Source organism: Coregonus clupeaformis, chromosome 24, assembly GCF_020615455.1.
Source record: "Coregonus clupeaformis isolate EN_2021a chromosome 24, ASM2061545v1, whole genome shotgun sequence".
Lineage (NCBI taxonomy): Eukaryota > Metazoa > Chordata > Actinopteri > Salmoniformes > Salmonidae > Coregonus > Coregonus clupeaformis.
Window position 1 is genome coordinate 2,426,065 of NC_059215.1, and position 25,103 is coordinate 2,451,167.

Here is a 25,103-nt window from a genome sequence, read left to right on the forward strand (position 1 = left end):
GCACACATGGCACTGAAGGAGGAGGTGAGAAAGCTGAGGTGTGACAGAGAGCAGGTCACTCCCCCAGAGAAGCCGGCAGAACAGCCCACCTCAGACCCGGACCACAACCTCAACACCACAATGAGACAGACAACACAGGACCCACCAACCCAACAGACCACACCCCCTCCTAACAGCCCCCCTGTCAGCTCCCCTGATAGCTCTCTTGACAACCCCCACACATCCACTGAGGACACACAAAAGCCAGAGATTGTGCTCCTCATTGACTCAAATGGCAAATACATTCAAGTGGATAAACTTTTTCCCAAACACAAAGTGCCCAAACACTAGGCATGCCCTGGAGCTGTTGTCAGAGGACAGACTAGGGTCCCCTAGCCACATCATAATTCACACAGGCACAAATGACCTGAGGGCCCAGCAGGAAAGGGTGGCCACAGCACTCAAGGGAATGATTGAATAAGCTTATTCCGCTTTCCCCAATGCACAAGTTGTTGTCTCCACCCTGCTAGCACAAAAATACTTTCACCCTGCCACCATATAGCAGGTGAATGCAAGCATTTCGTGAGACTGTGCCTCAAAACCTAATGTCTACCTGGCCCACCACTCCACCCTGGACTTGAACAGCCTTTACGACCAGGTCCACCTCCACAAGGCAGCAATCCCAACTTTTGCCAGGACCCCGAAGGACGTCACCCTAAACAGTAGACCCAGCACCTCACACAGGAGTAACAGAGCAACGGACACCTCGCCCAGACCAGCGAGACACCCTCCCAGACCTGCAAGACCCCCTCCTGAAGGACCTGCACCGAGAGAACCCACGCCAAGAGGACCTACACCCAGACCACAGCATCACCAGACACACCCCAACCAGCTAAGACCACTCCAAGCAAATCCTGGTCACACCCTATTTAGGCCCTCCCATATCAGACCTATGCCCCTTCTACCCACTCCATGCCCCTGCGGCAAGGACCTCAACATGCCGTGAGCAGAGCAACAGGCCCAACCCCCACTATTACACCCGCACAAGCACCATCCTGCGACCTAAGAGGTATGTATCAGATGCTCAACATGCTCTGCTCACACCTACTGTGATGGTCCGGGCCTAAACCACACAAAAACAACACTAGACACTATGGAACACAAAGCTTTTACTATCTCCTCCTGGAATATACAAGGTCTGAGGTAATCTGCCTTTGGCCTAAACACCAGACTTCATCAAAGAAATTGGAAATACAGACATTGTCATCCTACAAGAAACATGGTATAAAGGAGATGGACCCACTGGTTGCCCTCTAGGTTACAGAGAGCTGGTAGTCCCATCCACCATACTACCAGCTGTGAAACAGGGGGTATGTTCATTTGGTATAGAGCAGATCTAACCCACTCTATTAAATTAGTCAAAACAGGAACATTTTACATCTGGCTAGAAATTAATAAGGAAATTATCTCAACAGAGAAAAATGTCCTCATGTGTGCTACCTATATCCCCCCAATGGAATCCCCATACATAACGATGACAGCTTCTCCATCCTAGAGGGTGAGATCAACAATTTCCAGGCCCAGGGACATGTACTAGTCTGTGGCGACCTAAATGCCAGAACTGGACAAGAACCTGACACCCTCAGCACACAGGGGGACAAACATCTACCTGGAGGTGACAGCATTCCCTCCCCCATATGCCCCCCTAGACACAACTACGACAACATAACCAACAAAAACGGGTCACAACTCCTGCAGTTCTGTCGGACGGTGGGAATGTACATAGTCAATGGTAGGCTTCGAGGGGACTCCTACGATAGGTACACCTATAGCTCATCTCTTGGCAGTAGTACTGTAGACTACTTTATCATTGACCACAACCCAGAGTCGTCTTAGAGCGTTCATAATCAGTCCACTGACACCCCTATCAGATCACAGCAAAATCACACACAAGTATTGGTCTTCACAAAGTTAGCTGCTTCAGTGTTTTTAGATATTTTTGTCAGATGTTACTATGGTATACTGAAGTATAATTACAAGCATTCCATAAATGTGTCAAAAGCTTTTATTAACAATTACATTAAGTTTATGCAAAGAGTCAATATTTGCAGTGTTGACCCTTCTTTTTCAAGACCTCTGCAATCCACCCTGGCATGCTGTCAATTAACTTCTGGGCCACATCCTGTCCGAAGTTGTGGGTTTTTGTTTGTCCACCCGCCTCTTGAGGATTGACCACAAGTTCTCAATGGGATTAAGGTCTGGGGAGTTTCCTGGTCATGGACCCAAAATGTCAATGTTTTGTTCCCCGAGCCACTTAGTTATCACTTTTGCCTTATGGCAAGGTGCTCCATCATGCTGGAAAAGGCATTGTTCTTGGATGGTTGGGAGAAGTTGCTCTCTGAGGATGTGTTGGTACCATTCTTTATTCATGGCTGTGTTCTTAGGAAAAATTGTGAGTGAGCCCACTCCCTTGGCTGAGAAGCAACCCCACATATAAATGGTCTCAGGATGCTTTACTGTTGGCATGACACAGGACTGATGGTAGTGCTCACCTTGTCTTCTCCGGACAAGCTTTTTTCCGAATGCCCCAAACAATCGGGAAGGGGATTCATCAGAGAAAATGACTTTTCCCCAGTCCTCAGCATTCCAATCCCTGTACCTTTTGCAGAATATCAGTCTGTCCCTGATGTTTTTCCTGGAGAGAAGTGGCTTCCTCGCTGCCCTTCTTGACACCAGGCCATCCTCCAAAAGTCTTCGCCTCACTGTGCGTGCAGATGCACTCACACCTGCCTGCTGCCATTCCTGAGCAAGCTCTGCACTGTTGGTGCCCCGATCCTGCAGCTTAATCAACTTTAGGAGATAGTCCTGGCACTTGCTGGACTTTTTTGGGCACCCTGAAGCCTTCTTCACAACAATTGAACCTCTCTCCTTGAAGTTCTTGACGATCTGATAAATAGTTGATTTAGGTGCAATCTTACTAGCAGCAATATCCTTGTCTGTGAAGCCCTTTTTGTGCAAAGCAATGATGATGGCACGTGTTTCCTTGCAGGTAACCATGGTTAACAGAGGAATAATAATGATTTCAAGCACCACCCTCCTTTTAAAGCTTCCAGTCTGTTATTCTAGCTCAATCAGCATGACAGAGTGATCTCCAGCCTTGTCCTTGTCAACACTCTCACCTGTGTTAATGAGAGAATCACTGACATGATGTCAGCTGGACCTTTTGTGGCAGGGCTGAAATGCAGTGGAAATGTTTTTTGGGGTTAAGTTCATTTTCATGGCAAAGAGGGACTTTGCAATTAATTGCAATTCATCTGATCACTCTTCATAACATTCTGGAGTATATGCAAATTGCCATCATAAAACTGAGGCAGCAGACTTAATATTTAGTGCAGACAGAATAAATATTTGTGTCATTCTCACGACTGTACTTGAACAGAGCTATGCTCAATCATGAGGCATCAAAGCCAAAGGAACTGAATAATATTAGGAAATGCTATAGATGGAAGGAAAGTAGTGTGGAAATCTACCAAAAAACAATTAGGCAAAAACAAATTCAATCCCTTCTAGACAATTTCCTGGACAAAATATTTCACTGTAATAGTGAAGGCGTAAACTTGGCAGTAGAAAACCTAAACAGTATATTTGACCTCTCAGCTTCCCTATCAAATCAACAAAATTCAAGCAGACAACCTAAGACAATTAACAACCACGACAAATGGTTTGATGAAGAATGCAAAAACCTAAGAAAGAAGTTGAGAAACCTATCCAATCAAAAACATAGAGATCCAGAAAACCTGAGCCTACGACTTCACTATGGTGAATCACTAAAACAATACAGAAATGCACTACTTAAAAAGAAGGAACAGCATGTGAGAAATCAGCTCAATGTAATTGAAGAATCCATAGAATCTAACCACTTCTGGGAAAATTGGAAAACTCTAAACAAACAACAACACGAAAAGTTATCTATCCAAAACGGAGATGTATGGATAAACCACTTCTCCAATCTCTTTGGCTTTATAACAAAGAACAAACAGCAAAAACATAGACATTATCAAATACAAATCTTAGAATCAACTATTAAAGACTACCAGAACCCACTGGATTCTCAAATTACATTGAATGAATGACAGGACAAAATACAAACCCTCCAACCCAAAAAGGCCTGTGGGGTTGATGGTATCCTAAATGAAATTATAAAATATACAGACTACATATTCCAATTGGCTATACTTAAACTCTTTAACATCATCCTCAGCTCTGGCATATTCCCCAATATTTGGAACCAAGGACTGATCACCCCAATCCACAAAAGTGGAGACAAATTTGACCCCAATAACCGTGGGATGTGCGTCAACAGCAACCTTGGGAAAATCCTCTGCATTAACATTAACAGCAGACTAGTACATTTCCTCAGCGAAAACAATGTACTAAGCAAACGTCAAATTTTATTTTTACCAAATTACCATACGACAGACCACATATTGACCCTTCACACCCTAATTGACAAACAAACAAATCAAAACAAAGGCAAAGTCTTGTCATGCTTCGTTGATTTCAGAAAAGCTTTAGACTCAATTTGGCATGAGGGCCTGCTATACAAATTGATGGAAAGTGGTGTTGGGGGAAAAACATATGACATTATAAAACCCATGTACACAAACAACAGGTGTGCGGTTAAAATTGGCAAAAAACACACCCATTTCTTTCCACAGGGCCGGGGGGTGAGACAGGGATGCAGCTTAAGCCCCACCCTCTTCAACATACATCAACAAATTGGCGAGGGCACTAGAACAGTCTGCAGCACCCAGCCTCACCCTACTAGAATCTGAAGTCAAATGTCTACTGTTTGCTGATGATCTGGTGCTTCTGTCCCCAACCAAGGAGGGCCTACAGCAGCACCTAGATCTTCTGCACAGATTCTGTCAGACCTGGGCCCTGACAGTAAATCTCAGTAAGACAAAAATAATGGTGTTCCAAAAAAGGTCCAGTTGCCAGGACCACGAATATAAATTCTACAAAGCTGTGAACGATCTGAGAGACAAGGCAAGAAGGGCCTTCTAAGCCATCAAAAGGAACATGAAATTCAACTGATTCAAAATACTTGAATCAGTTATAGAACCCATTGCCCTTAATGGTTGTGAGGTCTGGGGTCCACTCACCAACCAAGAATTCACAAAACGGGACAAACACCAAATTGAGACTCTGCATGCAGAATTCAGCAAAAATATCCTCTGTGTACAACGTAAAACACCAAATAATGCATGCAGAGCACCATTAATTATCAAAATCCAGAAAAGAGCCGTTAAATTCTACAACCACCTAAAAGGAATCGATTCGCAAACCATCCATAATAAAGCCATCACCTACAGATAAATGAACCTGGAGAAGAGCCCCCTAAGGAAGCTGGTCCTGGGGCTCTGTTCACAAACACAAACAGACCCCACAGATCCCCAGGACAGCAACACAATTAGACACAACCAAATCTTGAGAAACAAAAAGATAATTACTTGACACATTGGAAAGAATTTACAAAAAAACAGAGCAAACTAGAATGCTATTTGGCCCTAAACAGAGAGTACACAGTGGCACACTGCCCACATAATGAGGTGGAAACTGAGCTGCACTTCCTATCCTCCTGCCAAATGTATGACCATATTAGAGACACATATTTCCCTCAGATTACACAGACCCACAAAGAATTTGAAAACAAATCCAATTTTGATAAACTCCCATATCTATTATGTGAAATACCACAGTGTGCAATCACAGCAGCAAGATTTGTGACCTGTTGCCACAAGAAAAGGGCAACCAGTGATGAACAAACACTATTGTAAATACAACCTATATTTATGTTTATTTATTTTCCCTTTTGTACTTTAACTATTTGCACATCATTACAACACTGTATATAGACATAATGACATTTGAAATGTCTTTATTCTTTTTGAACTTTTGTGAGTGTAATGTTTACTGTACATTTTTTATTGTTTATTTCCCTTTTGTTTATTATCTATATCACTTGCTTTGGCAATGTTAACATATGTTTCCCATGCCAATAAAGCCCCTTAAATTGAATTGAAATGAGAGAGAGAGAGAGAGAGAGAGAGAGAGAGAGAGAGAGAGAGAGAGAGAGAGAGAGAGAGAGAGAGAGAGAGAGAGAGAGAGAGAGAGAGCGAGCGAGAGAGAAAGAGAGAGAGAGAAAAAATAAGAAACTATTTTCTATTAATACTACAGCCACGGTAGCGGCTTCCTGGAAAGACCCTGCCGTCCATGGAGAATACCCGTCATCTCCGATTTTCTCACTTTGTTTGCATTCCAAATGGCACCCTATTCCCTTTATACTTTTGGCCAGGTTCCATTTGCATCCAATATGGCTCTGGTCAAAAGTAGTGCACTAAATAGGGAATAGGGTACCATTTGGAACAGATCCTTTCCTTTCTTTCATTACCCCCCAGATTGGTTCCCTGTTCCATTTCCCTGACAGGACACCTCCCTGTACCCGACATCGCTGCACTTGCCTATTGATTGGTAGATTTGGTCTGTAGCCCCCTTTGGCCCCAAGACATACCTGTCCACCAAATAGCACAGACAACCATTATTTTAGGACAGCATCCATTCACACTTCCACTGTTTGGGTTTCCACATAGAGCAGGTGTAATTGAGATAGATCAGAGTAGACAATGCAGGGTCTGGACCATAATTACCCATAATTTCCCATTCTAGACATTCTATTTCTAAGGACTGTAGTTGATGTCCTGAATGCAAAGGGCCATAGATACACATTACACTGACACATTATTAATGACTAAATGCAGATCAGATACATATTTGATCATTGTAATATATATGACCTCTGGAGCTAACCATATGAGTGCTCACACTTACACCAAGGCCTGTAAAGCAAAGCCCTTGCTGTGTGTTGGCCCCAGCTCCTAACACACTACTACTGTACAGTTACTGCAGCTGGCTGGAGTCCCACACAGAGGTGGCACTTGTCACTGTGTTGTTATGTGTTAATAATAAAGACTACAGTTCCCACAATGCAATGCACCCTGCACAAATAGGTTGTTAGAATGCCATGCATAGCTACACACTGATGTAGTTAGCTAGCTCAATCATCTTGTTATTAAAAGTAGCTAAACCTACGCCCCAGTTTGTCATTCAACAAGGAACAAACATAACATGGGGTGTTTCTCAATATGCATACTATCGTGCTCCGAGCACACAATCCGGAGCACGGGAGGGTTGGAGCATGAGTCCAAATCAAAGTATGCGAAATGGAGCATGTAGGGCACTTCTCGGCTCCGTACTCCGCTTGTACACATTTCGATGCATCGAAGCAAGCTTCAATAAAAAGTATGGACAGAAATATGACGCAACCAAGTAAAAAACGACGCAAATCAATAGCGGCCATTATTTGAGCTGAAGCAAGAGAAAATAAACTCTAACTTTGGAATGAAATGTTGCCCATTCACATCTCATATGTTGCCTGAATACAATATTGTGTCTTGAAAACGTTAATAAATACATTCTGTGTTAATTTTGGCATGTTTACCTGCCTACAGTAACCACTGTGTGTAGATTGCAAGCCCATAGTAAGGCAATAGGGCTAACTGGCTATCTAGCTAGCCTTTAAGAATTGGTAGCTAGCTACCCCCGAAGAGTTGACATCTACCTGGCATAACATTAGTTTAAGGTAATTTGGCCGTTTAACTAGCTAGACTATTACGATTCAAATTTGCTAGCTGATAATTCTGAAGTAAAACGTTTTGCTTTGTGTATATCTTGTTTAGTCTCTATTACCATTGTCCTGGCTGGAAGAAGGTTCAGTGAATGGGGAGGTGCAGCATGTGAGGTAATACAGTAGGGGGAGTGCGAGTGCTTCTCAAATGTAATGTTTTATGCGTTCAGGAGAGTGTGGAGTACGGTAGTACGCATATTGAGAAACACCCATGGGGTCAGAAATGGCATTCAAACCCACGCCTCCAATGTAAGTAAAGGCACCTCATCCACTGACTCTTAGGAATGAGCAGCTATGTGACAACTTAAGTGCTGTTATTCACTCTCTAAGTCTCTAAGTCTATTATAACCCCCTTCTTATCAATATAAGCACAGCCTCCATTTCTCCTTCCGAAGGCCCTGTCCAGAAAAATACCTCTAGCCATTACGGTGTGAGAATCTGAAAGAATTGGACCGCTATAAGTAATATGGTTGTAACTTTACCTTGGCCTCTGAATTGCACCTATTCAATATCTATTCCCTCTTTTCAGATTTACAAGTGCCTATGAGACAGAGACCTGCAACTCCCGGCGCCCGTGGCAAATCCGGCCCGCAAGCCCATTTAATGAGCCCCCCCCCCCACGGTCACGACATCAACATACACACCTGTGACATGTAAATATAATTTCCATCTCCACATTTACTATGTAAAGCACTTTGAGCTACTGGAAAAGCTTTGAAGCACTATACACTGAGTGTACAAAACATTAGGAACAACTTCCTAATATTGAGTTGCACCCCCTCAGAACAGTCTCAATTCGTTGGGGCATGGACTCTACAAGGTGTCGAAAAGCGTTCCACAGGGATGCTGACCCATGTTGACCCCAATGCTTCAGTTGTGTCAAGTTGGCTGGATGTCCTTTGGGTGGTGGATCATTCTTGATACAGACAGGAAACTGTTGAGCGTGAAAAACCCAGCAGCGTTGCAGTTCTTGACACACTTAAACCGGTGCGCTTGGCACCTACTACCATACCCTGTTCAAACTCACTTAAATCTTTTGTCTTGCCCATTCACCCTCTGAATGGCACATATACACAATCCATGTCTCAATTGTCCATGCCCTTCTTTTACCTGTCTCCTCCCCTTCATCTACACTGATTGAAGTGGATTTAACAGGTGACATCAATAAGGGATCATAGCTTTCACCTGGATTCACCTGGTCAGTCTATGTCGTGGAAAGAGCAGTGTTTGTACTGTTTTGTACAATCAGTGTATAAATCCAATAAATTATTACGTATCATTACAAGGACTTACCACTGTCAGTGACAAACTAAAAGGTAAATTCAGTTGTATGATATAATCATACATAGTGGAACGACTTCCTGATTCTATTTAAGTACTTACCCCGGTCCGTATCGTAGAGGAAGACAAACTTGTTCCAGTCGTAGTGGTCGAGCAACGAGAGCAGCGCTCCTCGGATGGAGGGCCGAAGCTGCAGCGTGAACTGGCTCTCTCCCTCAGTGGGGAAGCTGGGCGTGATGAGGGAGATGTGCAGCGCCCCGCAGAATGATGTCAGCGTGTGCACCGAGCGCTTGTCGTACAGGCCAAAGATGGCGAATACACCCCGCGAGTACTGCGAGCAGACTGAGGAGGAGGTAGGGAAGGGGGGAAGAGAGAAAGAGAGATAAGTTAGTTACTAAATTAGTTTACTAACCATTTGAATCTCTTCAAGAGAAACATGGTAGAGTGTATGTAAGAATAGCCAGCGAGTACAGAGAGCAGACTGTGGTAGGTAAAGAGAGAGAGAGAGAGAGAGAGAGAGAGAGAGAGAGAGAGAGAGAGAGAGAGAGAGAGAGAGAGAGAGAGAGAGAGAGAGAGAGAGAGAGAGAGAGAGAGAGAGAGAGAGAGAGACATTGCAGATTGCAGATAGTTCACCAACCCATTCAAATCCCTTCAAGAGTAGCCCTTTATTGCCTATGGAATAACAACTACCCAAAACATCCACAAAATATCAAATTTCCTCTAATGTTTCCATTTTAAAACATGATTTTCTTCCCCATCTAAATGAAATAACGACACCGGGAAGCAATAGCATCTAGTTTAACGAGTCTCTCTACATCATTTCTCTCTCTCTCTCTCTCTCTCTCTCTCTCTCTCTCTCTCTCTCTCTCTCTCTCTCTCTCTCTCTCTCTCTCTCTCTCTCTCTCTCTCTATCTCTCTCTCTATCTCTCTCTCTCTCTCTCTCTCTCTCTCTCTCTCTCTCTCTCTCTCACACTCTCCCTCTCTCTCTCTCTCTCTCTCTCTCTCTCTCTCTCTCTCTCTCTCTCTCTCGCTCTTCCTCTTCCCTTTCCCCCCCACCTCTCTCTCTTTCTCGCTCTCTTTCTCTGCAAATAAACTAACGGGTATTGTGATAAGATATGACCTGTAGGAGACAAACAACACACCAGCTTTAATATGAAAAGCTATGTGTTAAGTCTTTACATACACACTGCAGAGTTTCTGCTTAAGGCGCCTTCAGGTGCTATAATTGCTTGTGCTTTGTGGTGTGTGGTGTGTGGCGTGTGTGTGTGTGTGTGTTTGTGTGTGCTTAAAAAACACACCATAATGGGCGGTTACGCTGACTTCCTCGCATACGGCGAGTGCCTAAATGAAAGAACGGCACATGGTGAAAAAGTATGTTCAAAGTGTTTGAACTGTTCCATTGTTTTGTGGTTGTTTTATTGTTGCTACGCCGGGTTTGACAGCCTTTTTGTTTCACAGTGTTACAGTGTTGTTGGGAGTCCCTCTCTTTACAGCTTGTGAATGCCTAGGGCTGAATGAGAAGATAGAGAGGAGAGGGAGAGAGAGGGACAGAGAGAAAGTGAGATAGAAAGAGCGAGAGAGTGAGAGAAAGAAAACCCAGGCTTTGATGCCTTCTGAGTTTCTTCCTCCATTTGTTCTTCACACCATTAGACACAACAACGACGTGTAGATGTGTCAACACACTAGAAGCGAACATGTTAAAACAAACCACTACTGTCTCGTAACTCTCGTGTAACTCTCGTTCTCCATCTCTCCTGAAGCAGAGAGTGATTTGCGCAACATTAAGGCTTTGTTGTCACAGTCATTTAGGAGTAATTGAGCACCCACACACACTGTGCCAGCGCATTGTGTTATGTTACATCAAATCGTATCCTAGCACTTCATCATGTAGCGTTGTGTGTTGTATCCAGAGGTGAGGTGGAGGGTAAACACACCTAAACAGCATATGCGTACCTTTTTTGTTTTGCGCTAGCATTTATCTACCTTTTGCGGAAAGTATAGGGAGCTTTACTTTACACACTGCGAACGGCGATCAGCGTTTACCCACAGATTTTATTACCATTACATCACTGGTCGTGTAACATTATGTCACCGTATCATACATTATACAATGCATTCCACTTACTTCCAGTTTGCTTTATTGTACTTGTATGTTTTGCTTCTGTAAATGTCTGTTTAGGATATTAGCGTACTATGAGTGATACGAGACTAACAATGCACATGTGGTTAACATATCTTCACCGTGAATGCACCTGCTACCGTCTACACATTATGGAGCGCACACAGGAGTTAAGCTAGGGTGGAGAAGGTAGGAGAGATGGGTTAGGACTGGCTCCTGGATGTGTGTGCGTGTATATGTGTGTATGTGTGTGTGTGTGTGTGTGTGTGTGTGTGTGTGTGTGTGTGTGTGTGTGTGTGTGTGTGTAAGGGGAAGGTACAGTAATCCCAGGGGTAGAGGGGGTAGTGAGGCCTCCACTGAACCAAGGAGGAGACCAAAGGCTGGAAATACTTATGACTGCTGTTCTGTCATAGGAGACACACACACGCACACACACACACGCACACACACACGCACAAATAGACGGACATAAATGCACACACCCTCTCTCTCTGTCACACACACATACCAACACACACACTCACACCGACGCACTCCGACAAATAACACATAAATCCATTCTAAAACAGTCCAATTCGTGGCCACATGCCCAGCAGAGCTTAGCACTTTGCGAACATAAATACTGTATATCATTCATCATGCTGTCTCTCTGTCTATTCTTTCATTCTCTCTCTCCCCCTCTTTCTCTGTCTTTCCCCCCTCTCTCTACTGTTATATGTCTATAGTTATATGTCTATAGTTATATGTCTAAGCTGCAGTGACATACATGTTGTTGCTGACTGACGTTCAGTTATTTCCAATAAAAACAGACAAGCTACAATATCAACAACATCTCACACAACACACACACACAGCCACCATCGTCTCATTATAGCAGAACTCCACGTCTGCGTGCCAAATGGCACCCTATTCTCTGGTCAAACGTAGCGCTACAAAGGGAACAGGGTGCCAATTGGGACACAGACCACATTGGCTATGGAGCGAGATGAGTGATATGCCTTTAGGTAGAGATCTCTCTGTATTCCTGTGAGGTATGTGGTACCTTTGGATGCCGTATAAACAGAGCTTTCTGTCCCTGTGGCCATTGGTTTATAACTAGACTGGGCTGCAATGAATTCAATGAAAGGAAGCCAGTGTGAAACATACACACACAGAGGGAGAGAGCACACACACACAAACAACAAACACACTAGCACACAGAACACACACACAAGAAGACCCTAAAAGGAGAGGACTGTGTGGAAAACAATGAACAGGGAAGGCTCAATCTGCATTCTGTTTTCCCCCTCTCCCCCTCACCCCCCTCTCTCTCTAGTGCTGTTTCTTTCCTTTTGTCTGCCCGAAGAAAAGGACATTGACTACACAGCCCAGACAAGCTCTGGAGAAAGAGAGAGGAAGAGGGGGAGAGGGGCAAGAAGGAGGGAAAAGGGGAAGTGTAACAAAGCAGAGGGGGGTGTTTACAGCAATCAACTTCACTTTAGAGAGAAACACTAACAAAAACACACACTAGCGAGCACACACACACACCATCAGACTGACCTCTTTAAAGGGGCTAAATCAAACCAACCCTGGGAGAGTATACAGTGGAGGCAGAACACTCCACTCCACACTCTCCATATACAGTACCTTCCAAAAGTTTGGGGTTACTTAGAAATGTCCTTGTTTTCAATGAAAACATACATGAAATTAGTTTGAATAAGAAATATAGCAAAATGAATAGGAAATATAGTCAATGACAAGGTTAGAAATAATGATTGTTAATTGAAATAATAATTGTGTCCTTCAAACTTTGCTTTCGTCAAAGAATCCTCCATTTGCAGCAATTACAGCCTTGCAGACCTTTGGCATTCTAGTTGTCAATTTGTTGAGGTAATCTGAAGAGATTTCACCCATTCTTCCAGAAGCACCTCCCACAAGTTGGATTGGCTTGATGGGTACTTCTTACGTACCATACGGTCAAGCTGCTCCCACAACAACTCAATAGAGTTGAGATCCGGTGACTGTACTGGCCACTCCATTATAGACAGAATACCAGCTGACTGCTTCTTCCCTAAATAGTTATTGCATAGTTTGGAGCTGTGCTTTGGGTCATTGTCCTGTTGTAGGAGGAAATTGGCTCCAATTAAGCGCCGTCCACAGGGTATGGCATGGCGTTGCAAAATGGAGTGATAGCCTTACTTCTTCAAGATCCCTTTTACCCTGTACAAATCTCCCACTTTACCACCACCAAAGCACCCCCAGACCATTACATTGCCTCCACCATGATTGACAGATGGCATCAAGCACTCCTCCAGCATCTTTTCATTTGGTCTGCGTCTCACAAATGTTCTTCTTTGTGATCCGAACACCTCAAACTTCAATTCGTCTGTCCATAACACTTTTTTCCAATCTTCCTCTGTCCAGTGTCTGTGTTCTTTTGCCCATCTTAATCTTTTATTTTTATTGGCCAGTCTGAGATATGGCTTTTTCTTTGCAACTCTGCCTAGAAGGTCAGCATCCCGGAGTCGCCTCTTCACTGTTGACGTTGAGACTGGTGTTTTGTCGGGTACTATTTAATGAAGCTGCCAGTTGAGGACCTGTAAGGCATCTGTTTCTCAAACTAGACACTCTAATGTATTTGTCCTCTTGCTCAGTTTTGCACCGGGGCCTCCCACTCCTTTTTCTATTCTGGTTAGAGCCAGTTTGCGCTGTTCTGTGAAGGGAGTAGTACGCAGCGTTGTACGAGAACTGCAGTTTCTTGGCAATTTCTCTCATGGAATAGCCTTCATTTGTCAGAACAAGAATAGACTGACGAGTTTCAGAAGAAAGTTATTTGTTTCTGGCCATTTTGAGCCTGTAATCGAACCCACAATTGCTGATGCTACAGATACTCAACTAGTCTCAAGAAGGCTTCTTTAATCAGCACAACAGTTTTCAGCTGTGCTAACATAATTGCAAAAGGGTTTTCTAATGATCAATTAGCCTTTTAAAATGATAAACTTGGATTAGCAAACACAACGTGCCATTGGAACACAGGACTGATGGTTGCTGATAATGGGCCTCTGTATGCCTATGTAGATATTCCATTAAGAATCCAGCTACAATAGCCATTTACAACATTAACAATGTCTACACTGTATTTCTGATCAATATGATGTTATTTTAATAGACCATTTTCTTTATTTTCTTTCGAAAACAAGGACATTTCTAAGTGACCCCGAACTTTTGAACGGTAGTGTATATACACTACCAGTCAAAACTTTGGACACACCTACTAATTCAAGGGTTTTTCTTTATTTAAACAATTTTTCACATTGTAGAATAATAGTGAAGACATCAAAACTATGAAATAACACATATCGAATCATGTAGTAACCAAAAAAGTGTTAAACAAATCAAAATATATTTTATATTTGAGATTCTCAAAATTACAACCCTTTGCCTTGATGACAGCTTTGCACACTCTTGGCATTCTCTCAACCAGCTTGATGAGATGGTCACCTGGAATGCATTTCAATTAACAAGTTCTTCAAAGTTAATTTGTGGAATTTCTTTCCTTCTTAATGCGTTTGAGCCAATCAGTTGTGTTGTGACAAGGTAGGGGTGGTATACAGACAATAGCCCTATTTGGTAAAAGACCAAGTCCATATTATGGCAAGAACAACTAAAATAAGCAAAAAGAAATGACAGTCCATCATTACTTTAAGACATGAAGGTCAGTCAGTCCGGAAAATTTCAAGATCTATGAAAGTTTCTACAAGTGCAGTCGCAAAAACCATCAAGCGCTATGATGAAACTGGCTCTCATGAGGACCAACACAGGAAAGGAAGACCCAGAGTTACCTCTGCTGCAGAGGATAAGTTCATTAGAGTTACCAGCCTCAGAAATTGCAGCCCATACAAATGCTTCACATAGTTCAAGTAACAGACACATCTCAACATCAACTGTTCAGAGGAGACAGTGTGAATCAGGCCTTCATGGTTGAATTGCTGATAATAAACCACTCCTAAAGGACACCAATAAGAAGAAGAGACTAGCTTGGGCCAAGAAACACGAGCAATGGACATTAGACCAGTAGAAATGTGTCCTTTGGTCTGGAGTCCAAATTTGAGATATTTGGTTCCAACCGCCATGTCTTTGTGAGACGCAGAGCAAGTGAACGGATGATCTCCGCATGTGTGTTTCCCACCGTGAAACACGGAGGAGGAGGTGTGATGGTGTGGGGCTGCTTTGATGGTAACACTCTCTGTGATTTATTAAGAATTCAAGGCACACTTAACCTGCATGGCTACCACAGCATTCTGCAGCGATACACCACCCCATCTGGTTTGCGCTTAGTGGGACTATCATTTGTTTTTCAACAGGACATTGACCCAACACACCTCCAGGCTGTTTAAGGACTATTTGACCAAGAAGGAGAGTGATGGAGTGTATCAGATGACCTGGTCTCCACAATCACCCAACATCAGCCCAATTGGGATGGTTTGGGATGAGTTGGACCGCAGAGTGAAGGAAAAGCAGCCAACAAGTGCTCAGCATATGTGGGAACTCCTTCAAGACGGTTGGAAAAGCATTCCTCATGAAGCTGGTTGAGAGAATACCAGAGTGTGCAAAGCTGTCATCAAGGCAAAGATTGGCTACTTCGAAGAATCTAAAATCTAAAATATATTTTAATTTGCTTAACACTTTTTTGGTTACTGCATGATTCCATATGTGTTATTTCATAGTTTTGATGTCTTCACTATTATTCTACAATGTAGAAAATAGTAAAAATAAGTAGGTGCATCCAAACTTTTGACTGGTACTGTATATACAGTTGATGTCGGAAGTTTACATACACCTTAGCCAAATACATTTAAACTCAGTTTTTCACAATTCCAGACATTTAATCCTAGTAAATATTCCCTGTCTTAAGTCAGTTAGGATCACCACTTTATTTTAAGAATGTGAAATGTCATAATAATAGTAGAGAGAATTATTTATTTCAGCTTTTATTTCTTTCATCACATTCCCAGTGGGTCAGAAGCTTAATTAGTATTTGGTAGCATTGCCTTTAAGTTGTTTAACTTGGGTCAAACGTTTCGGGTAGCCTTCCACAAGCTTCCCACAATAAGTTGGGTGAATTTTGGCCCATTCCTCCTGACAGAGCTGGTGTAACTGAGTCAGGTTTGTAGGCCTCCTTGCTCGCACACGCTTTTTCAGTTCTTCCCACACATTTTCTATAGGATTGAGGTCATGGCTTTGTGATGGCACTCCAATACCTTGACTTTGTTGTCCTTAAGCCATTTTGCCACAACTTTCGAAGTATGCTTGGGGTCATTGTCCATTTGGAAGACACATTTGCGACCAAGCTTTAACTTCCTGACTGATGTCTTGAGATGTTGCTTCAATATATCCACATACTTTTCCTTCCTCATGATGCCATCTATTTTGTGAAGTGCACCAGTCCCTCCTGCAGCAAAGCACCCCCACAGCATGTTGCTGCCACCCCCGTGCTTCACGGTTGGGATGGTGTTCTTCAGCTTGCAAGCATGTCCCTTTTTCCTCCAAACATAACGATGGCCATTATGGCCAAACAGTTCTATTTTTGTTTCATCAGACCAGAGGACATTTCTCAAAAAAGTACGATCTTTGTCCCCATGTGCAGTTGCAAACCATAGTATGGCTTTATTATGGCGGTTTTGGAGCAGTGGCTTCTTCCTTGCTGAGCGGCCTTTCAGGTTATGTCGATATAGGATTCGTTTTACTGTGGATATAGATACTTTTGTACCTGTTTCCTCCAGCATCTTCACAAGGTCCTTTGCTGTTGTTCTGGGATTTATTTGCTATTTTCGCACCAAAGTACGTTCATCTCTAGGAGACAGAACGCGCCTCCTTCCTGAGCGCTATGACGGCTGCGTGGTCCCATGGTGTTTATACTTGTGTACTATTGTTTGTACAGATGAATGTGGTACCTTCAGGCGTTTGGAAATTGCTCCCAAGGATGAACCAGACTTGTGGAGGTCTACGATATTTTTTCTGAGGTCTTTGCTGATTTCTTTTGATTTTCCCATGATGTCAAGCAAAGAGGCACTGAGTTTCAAGGTAGGCCTTAAAATACATCCACTGGTACACCTCCAATTAATGTGAATTAGCCTATCAGAAGCTTCTAAAGCCATGATATCATTTTCTGGAATTTTCCAAGCTGTTTAAAGGCACAGTCAACTTAGTGTATGTAAACTTCTGACCCACTGGAATTGTGATACAGTGAATTATAAGTGAAATAATCTGTCTATAAACAGTTGTTGGAAAAACTACTTGTGTCATGCACAAAGTGGATGTCCTAACCAACTTGCCAAAACTATAGTTTGTTAACAAGAAATTTGTGGAGTGGTTGAAAAACAAGTTTTAATGACTCCAACCTAAGTGTATGTAAACTTCCGACTTCAGCTGTATATATTAGTTGCAGTTACAGTGAGGGAAAAAAGTATTTGATCCTCTGTTGATTTTGTAAGTTTGCCCACTGACAAAGAAATGATCAGTCTATAATTTTAATGGTAGGTTTATTTGAACAGAATAACAACAAAAATATCCAGAAAAACGCATGTCAAAAATGTTATAAATTGATTTGCATTTTAATGAGGGAAATAAGTATTTGACCCCCTCTCAATCAGAAAGATTTCTGGCTCCCAGGTGTCTTTTATATAGGTAACGAGCTGAGATTAGGAGCACACTCTTAAAGGGAGTGCTCCTAATCTCAGCTTGTTACCTGTATAAAAGACACCTGTCCACGGAAGCAATCAATCAATCAGATTCCAAACTCTCCACCATGGCCAAGACCAAAGAGCTCTCCAAGGATGTCAGGGACAAGATTGTAGACCTACACAAGGCTGGAATGGGCTACAAGACCATCGCCAAGCAGCTTGGTGAGAAGGTGACAACAGTTGGTACGATTATTCGCAAATGGAAGAAACACAAAAGAACTCGGCCTGGGGCTCCATGCAAGATCTCACATCGTGGAGTTGCAATGATCATGAGAACGGTGAGGAATCAGCCCAGAACAACACGGGATGATCTTGTCAATGATCTCAAGGCAGCTGGGACCATAGTCACCAAGAAAACAATTGGTAACACACTACGCCGTGAAGGACTGAAATCCTGCAGCGCCCGCAAGGTCCCCCTGCTCAAGAAAGCACATATACATGCTCGTCTGAAGTTTGCCAATGAACATCTGAATGATTCAGAGGAGAACTGGGTGAAAGTGTTGTGGTCAGATGAGACCAAAATGGAGCTCTTTGGCATCAACTCAACTCGCCGTGTTTGGAGGAGGAGGAGGAATGCTGCCTATGACCCCAAGAACACCATCCCCACCGTCAAACATGGAGGTGGAAACATTATGCTTTGGGGGTGTTTTTCTGCTAAGGGGACAGGACAACTTCACCGCATCAAAGGGACGTGTACCGTCAAATCTTGGGTGAGAACCTCCTTCCCTCAGCCAGGGCATTGAAAATGGGTCGTGGATGGGTATTCCAGCATGACAATGACCCAAAACACACGGCCAAGGCAACAAAGGAGTGGCTCAAGAAGAAGCACATTAAGGTCCTGGAGTGGCCTAGTCAGTCTCCAGACCTTAATCCCATAGAAAATCTATGGAGGGAGCTGAAGGTTAGAGTTGTCAAACGTCAGCCTCGAAACCTTAATGACTTGGAGAAGATCTGCAAAGAGGAATGGGACAAAATCCCTACTGAGATGTGTGCAAACCTGGTGGCCAACTACAAGAAACGTCTGACCTCTGTGATTGCCAACAAGGGTTTTGCCACCAAGTACTAAGTCATGTTTTGCAGAGGGGTCAAATACTTCTTTCCCTCATTAAAATGCAAATCAATTTATAACATTTTTGACATGCGTTTTTCTGGATTTTTGTTGTTGTTATTCTGTCTCTCACTGTACAAATAAACCTACCATTAAAATTATAGACTGATCATGTCTTTGTCAGTGGCTAAACGTACAAAATCAGCAGGGGATCTAATACTTTTTTCCCTCACTGTATATGTCTATAGTTATATGTCTAAGCTGCAGTGTCATACATGTTGTTGCTGACTGACATACAGGGCTCAGACTGTCCAGTTTGACATGTCCATTTTGTACCATCCCACACCAGCAGTGACCCTGAAACAGCATCCGCCAGCCTTCCAGTCCACTGCACAAACAGGTCAGCAGCCCCAGCCACAGCTAACACTGCACCTCACATAATCAATGGGGCAATGTGAGAGAGAGTGTGAGAGTGTGGAGTGTCTGTGTGTGCATGAGCTTGGTGGGTTGGGTTTGGGGGTGAGGAGGGTGTGTGTGTGTGTGTGTGTGGTACACCCTGTCCAGGTTGATTGAGCTCTGTTTTGGTGAGATTGATGAAGAATTTACTCCCATGTACAAATACATACACATACATAGCCCTACACACACACACACACACACACACACACACACACACACACACACACACACACACACACACACACACACACACACACACACACACATACACACACACACACACACACACACAGCTGCCTCACATTTAGCAAATCCCTCACTAAAACCAATGTACCAACTCAGTGGCCTTGTGGTTAGTTTGTCTGCCCTGAGATTGGAAGGTTGGGGTTTTGATCCCTGGTTGAGTCAGAGACAAAAAATGGAACCTGATGCCTCTTTGCTAGGCACTCAGCATTAAGGAGATGGTTTAGGGATAAGGTCCTGCAATAGACTAGATCCTGTCCAGGGGGTGAACTTGTACATCAAACTGCCTCACGCTACAGAATCAGGAGATAGGCTCCTTCCCTATAACCCACTACCTTGGCGTTACAAGCGCCGTGCTCTACCAGCTGAGCTACAGAGGACCACATGGACAAGGCTTACTTACTTCCCTTAAACCAATGCCACTAACACTTACATCCTAGCTTAATTGTATTGTTACCATGCTGCACTCTCACTAAATAATTAGAGCACTGAATAATACTGAGCACTGGTGACACATTTCCACAGTGTTGTGTCCCGCAGGTGTTGAGCACTACAACTAACACAACATAGTTGCTGACTGCCCTGCAGCCGCCAATATATTGATTTGACCACACAGCACAAGCCACCATCATTCACCACTCATTTCAGACCACATATATCTGATGGTTGTTGTCTCACATACCACATACAGATGTAGGATTGTAATTTGACCAGTTTCTCATAGCAGGAAAATAATCCCTTGCATAACAGGAAATGTGAATTATTGTGTGGATTATAGTTAATGGACATTTCTGTAGGGGTTGATACATTTTTAGTTAGGGCAAATCAAGCTTGACATTTAAAGTGGAAATTACAAACTTTAGAAGCCTTTTTAAACTTGAATACAGTACAAGTCAAATCAAATCAAATCAAATTGTATTTATCACATGCGCCGAATACAACAGGTAAACCTTACCGTAAAATGCTTACTTACAAGCCCTTAACCAACAATGCAGTTCAAGAAATAGAGTTAACAAAAGATTTACTAAATAAAGTAAAGTAAAAATTTAATTTAATTAAATTATATAACAATAACGAGGCTATATACAGGGTGTACCAGTACCGAGTCAATGTGTGGGGGTACAGCTTAGTTGAGGTAGTTTGTAAATGTAGGTTGGGGTAAAGTTTGCATCAAATTAAGATTCTACATCTGTAGACAGGCAATACATCTTTACAAACTGATTATAGGCCAACCTTTACATTGTATCAGGTGAGGTGGCCACTCAAAAACCAAATGTCCTGTACAGTGCTTTCTTGTAAAGTAACACATCTCTATTTGGCCTATAACAGCAATGTTTGTGCTCTCTGACACCTGGAGTTTGAAGACAGAGGACAATGCCAAAGGACTAGTCAGCCCTTCCTCTTCTGAGGGGCCAAAATGTTTCTCTCTGTTACAGTATTCAGAGGGAGGACTGACTATTGAATGTGATAGAATAATACTATAGTATCCATGTCTGGTATCTATCTGAAACTTGTTCACTGAGGATAACTCTGATGCTATCTATATGTATGTATGATATCTGTGGTTAATTGTATCTGTATAGGGTGAACTCTAAATTACTCTCAAAGAGGTTCTATTGTCCTCTCAGGAATTCTGTCTCATGTACATTGGTCCCATCCCCCACACAAGCCTCTAAATGTTGTGACACTCTGTGGAGATTGGGCCTTGGTGGACAGGTTACACTGTAAACGTGGTATTGTTTCATTGGTCAATGGTGGTTGGTCTTGGGTTGAAAGGTTACACCTTCAGATGTTATAAATGATATTCAATGTCTTTGTTCTCTCTCTTATCCTGTTTCCAGCCATGGAGGAAGCTTGTATGATACATTCTAATTTCCTAGGCTTCTAGGCCTCTGGCCTAGTAAGCATCCCTTTGTTCATGCTTTGCCTTGCAAGTTAACCTTAGGATCTATATGCCGAAAATTATGTTTTGTTAATGTCAGTATTGCCTTGCAACTTAAACTTTATGCATTGTATGTGAACCCATTAATTTTACAAAGTTATGAAATAATACTTGCTTTGATATTCGCTTCTTATGACCATTCATTGATCTTAGTCAGCTAAACTCATAAAACTTGATTGCACATGGTTCAACTGTAGTCTCTTGCATATTGCTAATTACAGTATATTTATGGAGTCAGATAAACATTTTAATAGTCTAATTGCTTAGTCTTATTACGAGTCGCATGTTAGGTACTATATTTATAATACAGTACCTCATATATATAATGTATATTCACATATCAATTATTACTGTCCACTACACAGAGACAGAGAAGGAGAGTGAGAGAGAGAGAGGGAGAGAGAGTGAGAGAGACCCCCATGTGTGTGTGAACAGATGTCAATAGGGAAATCAATACAGGTCAATAAAGAGCTCTTCCTTTGGCGTGTTGAAAATAAAGAGGGACCGTGTCTGTGATAAAGCAATCATATAGTCAACCCAGAGCCAACAGGGATCAGAATACAGTAGAATACAGTAGAACACAGCAGAATGCCCCGTGTAGCTCAGTTGGTAGAGCATGACGCTTGCAACGCCAGGGTTGTGGGTTCGATTCCCACGGGGGGGCCAGTATGAATTTAAAAAAAAAAATTATGCACTCACTAACTGTAAGTCGCTCTGGATAAGGGTGTCTGCTAAATGACTAAAATGTAAATGTAATGCTGTAGATTGCAGCAGGATCCTATAGAATGCAAAATAAATTCTGAGAGTGCAGCAGGATGCAGTAGAGTATTTGAGAATGCATCAGAAGGCTGTGTAAAATGCATCAGAATGCAGTAGAATGCAGCCTCTTTCTGGCTTGGTTAAATTAAAGCTGATCTAATACCATGCTGCTTCTGCATGGACTGCATTCCCTATTTCCCAAAGAGTTCAGCTCCATGGTCTAGGATGGTTTGTGTGTGAGAGAGAGAGACAAAGAGAGAGAGAGTGCACACGTGTAGGATCTTAATTTGAGCCAGTTTGCTACAGCAGGAAAATAATCCTGCAGCAACAGGAAATTTGAATTATTATGGAAAAAATGTGTAGGGCGGCAGGTAGCCTAGCGGTTAAGAGCGTTGGGCCAGTAACCGAAAGGTTGCTGGTTCTAATCCCGGAGCAGACTAGGTGAAAAATCTGTTGATGTGCCCTTGAGCAAGGCATTTAACCCTAGTCGCTCTGGATAAGAGCATCTGCTAAATGATGTAAATACTGTACATTCGGCAAATCAATTCTGAAATTTCAGGAGTCTTTTTAAAGCTTGAATACACTACAAGTTTGCATTTCCTGCTGTACAGGAAACTTCTCATCAACAACAGAGTGATCAAATTAAGATAATCTGTGTGTGTGTGTTTGACAAAATGCACACACACTGACTGCTCCTCATTTTGTCTGTGGCGGCTCTGTCTGAATGGAGAGATAGAATCCCACTGGACGACAGCACAACGTTTCCACATCATTCATGACCGCCACCGACAGACTACCACCCCACTCCACCCTCTCCTCCCTCTACCCCACCTTACGCTCCGTCCGCTCCACTACATATCCCACCATGCCAATGGGGGTTCCATACCCACGTCCTTTACCCCTTCATCCTTCCTCCTCCTTCTCAATGTTTCCCCATCCTCCTTTAAAAATGGTAAAGATTATGTCATAAAAACAGGCAGGCAATCCACTGTGAAATACCAAGAAAATGGAGAGAGGGAGAGAGGGAGGGAATGGGGTGGAGAGGAGGAAGTTGAGAGATAAAGAAGGCTGTTATATTTTTGAAAGAGACTGACCGTAACAGTGTGTGATCCCATGAGTCCTGGTGTAGTGTATTGAAGTGTATTGGAGTGAGCGAAAGAGTGTATGTGTGTGTGAGTGAGTGTGGAGATTGGCATTTCTTAATGTCGGACCATTTGAAGCTGCTTGAGTTCGAATTTGCCAATAACCACAGATCTTTAATCCTAACCTTAACCATTATCTGAATGAAAATAAATCTGACCCTGTGTCAGTGGTTAGGGGCATCTTCTACCTACTTGGTGTGAGAAGAGAAGAGAGGACCCAGGTAGGTCCTGTGATAAAAATCTATCCAAGGATGAATCAAAGACATGATAAAAACACAAGCCATTCAAACCTGAGAACATACAGGCAAGTACACAATAACCTAAGTGCACGCTGTGAGCCGACAGTGCATTCAGCTGTCAGCCAATGCTAGCTAGATAACTCACCCAGGCCTTCCTTATGGGACGAGCTATGACTGATGGTTAAAATACGGTCATGACCATAACTCAAACTCACCATCACGAGAGGCAGACACCGTTCAGTATTCCACACAACAATCACAGAAAACGATAATGAAAAGGCGTTAACAAAAAAATGCAATTACCATAAACTCAAAATACATTCATGACCATAACTTAACCTCACCATTATCATCACCAGAGGCAGATGCGCTTTAGTATGCCTCTAAAGCACAATCACAAAAAATTACATCATGAAAAGTATTTTACACAAAAAAGCAGTTTACACCCCACAGAATCTTCAGAGAAAAAATACATTCTGGTCTTGACCATAACTCAACCTCCACAATCACCCGAGGCTGTATATACGTGTTCTACATTTAAGCAATAAGGCACCTCGGGGGTTTGTGGTATATTGGCCATATACCAGAAACCCCCGAGGTGCCTTATTGCTTTTATAAACTGGTTAGCAACATAATTAGAGCAGTAAAAATAAACGTTTTGTCATACCCCTTGTATACGGTCTGATATACCACGGCTGTCAGCCAATCAGCATTCAGGGCTCGAACCACCCAGTTTATAACTATGGATATATACCCCTCAGTACCTTACACTATAATCACAGAAAACTATCATGAAAAGTAGTTTACAGACATAAGAAGAAAAATGCCTCCCAGTAATGTGAGAAAAAAAAATCCCATCTGCCATCTAACATTTCTAGGGAACATATGAGGGAACGCCGAGAGGCATCAATGGCATTCAGAACACTCCTCAACAGGCGTATATTAAAAGTGCTAAAATGTCAAGGGAGGACTGAACTAAACTCCGAGTAAATCTTCATCCACTTAGCATCCATAAAACATGAGTCGGCTTGGGAGAGGGTAAAGTGTGTGTTTGTGTGCGTGTGTGCGTGTGTGTGCAAGTTCATGCATATGCGTGTGTGTGTGGCAACCTCCTGCGATTGAGCGATAATGGTGAGAGTATGTCGAAAGACTCCACTTGAACTCCGACACGCTGCCCAGCTAGCACATAACGTTCATAACGTTCTGAGAATCATATGCTTCTTAAAGCTTGGTGAGAGTGTGGTTGTCCTATGGTTATTTAGCATACAATCTTCCCACAACTTCCTGGGAATGGTGTACGATAGTTGCCAGGCTTTGGAACATTCTCAGCACATTTAAGGAACTTGGCAAAAAACGTTATTTTCTTGGTATTTCATTACTTTAACAGAACATTTCTTAAAAGTTCAAACATGGTTACATTTCA

General features: G+C 42.7%; 1 protein-coding gene across 3 annotated transcripts in view; it reads right to left on the reverse strand.

Moving 5' to 3' along the window:
* LOC121537606 (glutamate receptor 4) overlaps positions 1–25,103 on the reverse strand; it is a 232,430-nt gene that overhangs the window by 107,762 nt on the left and 99,565 nt on the right. For all 3 annotated transcript variants that reach the window (XM_045206975.1, XM_045206973.1, XM_045206974.1), the window contains exon 3: positions 9,110–9,349. In XM_045206975.1, coding sequence (XP_045062910.1) covers positions 9,110–9,349 — 240 coding nt within the window. The remainder of the gene's footprint in view (positions 1–9,109; positions 9,350–25,103) is intronic.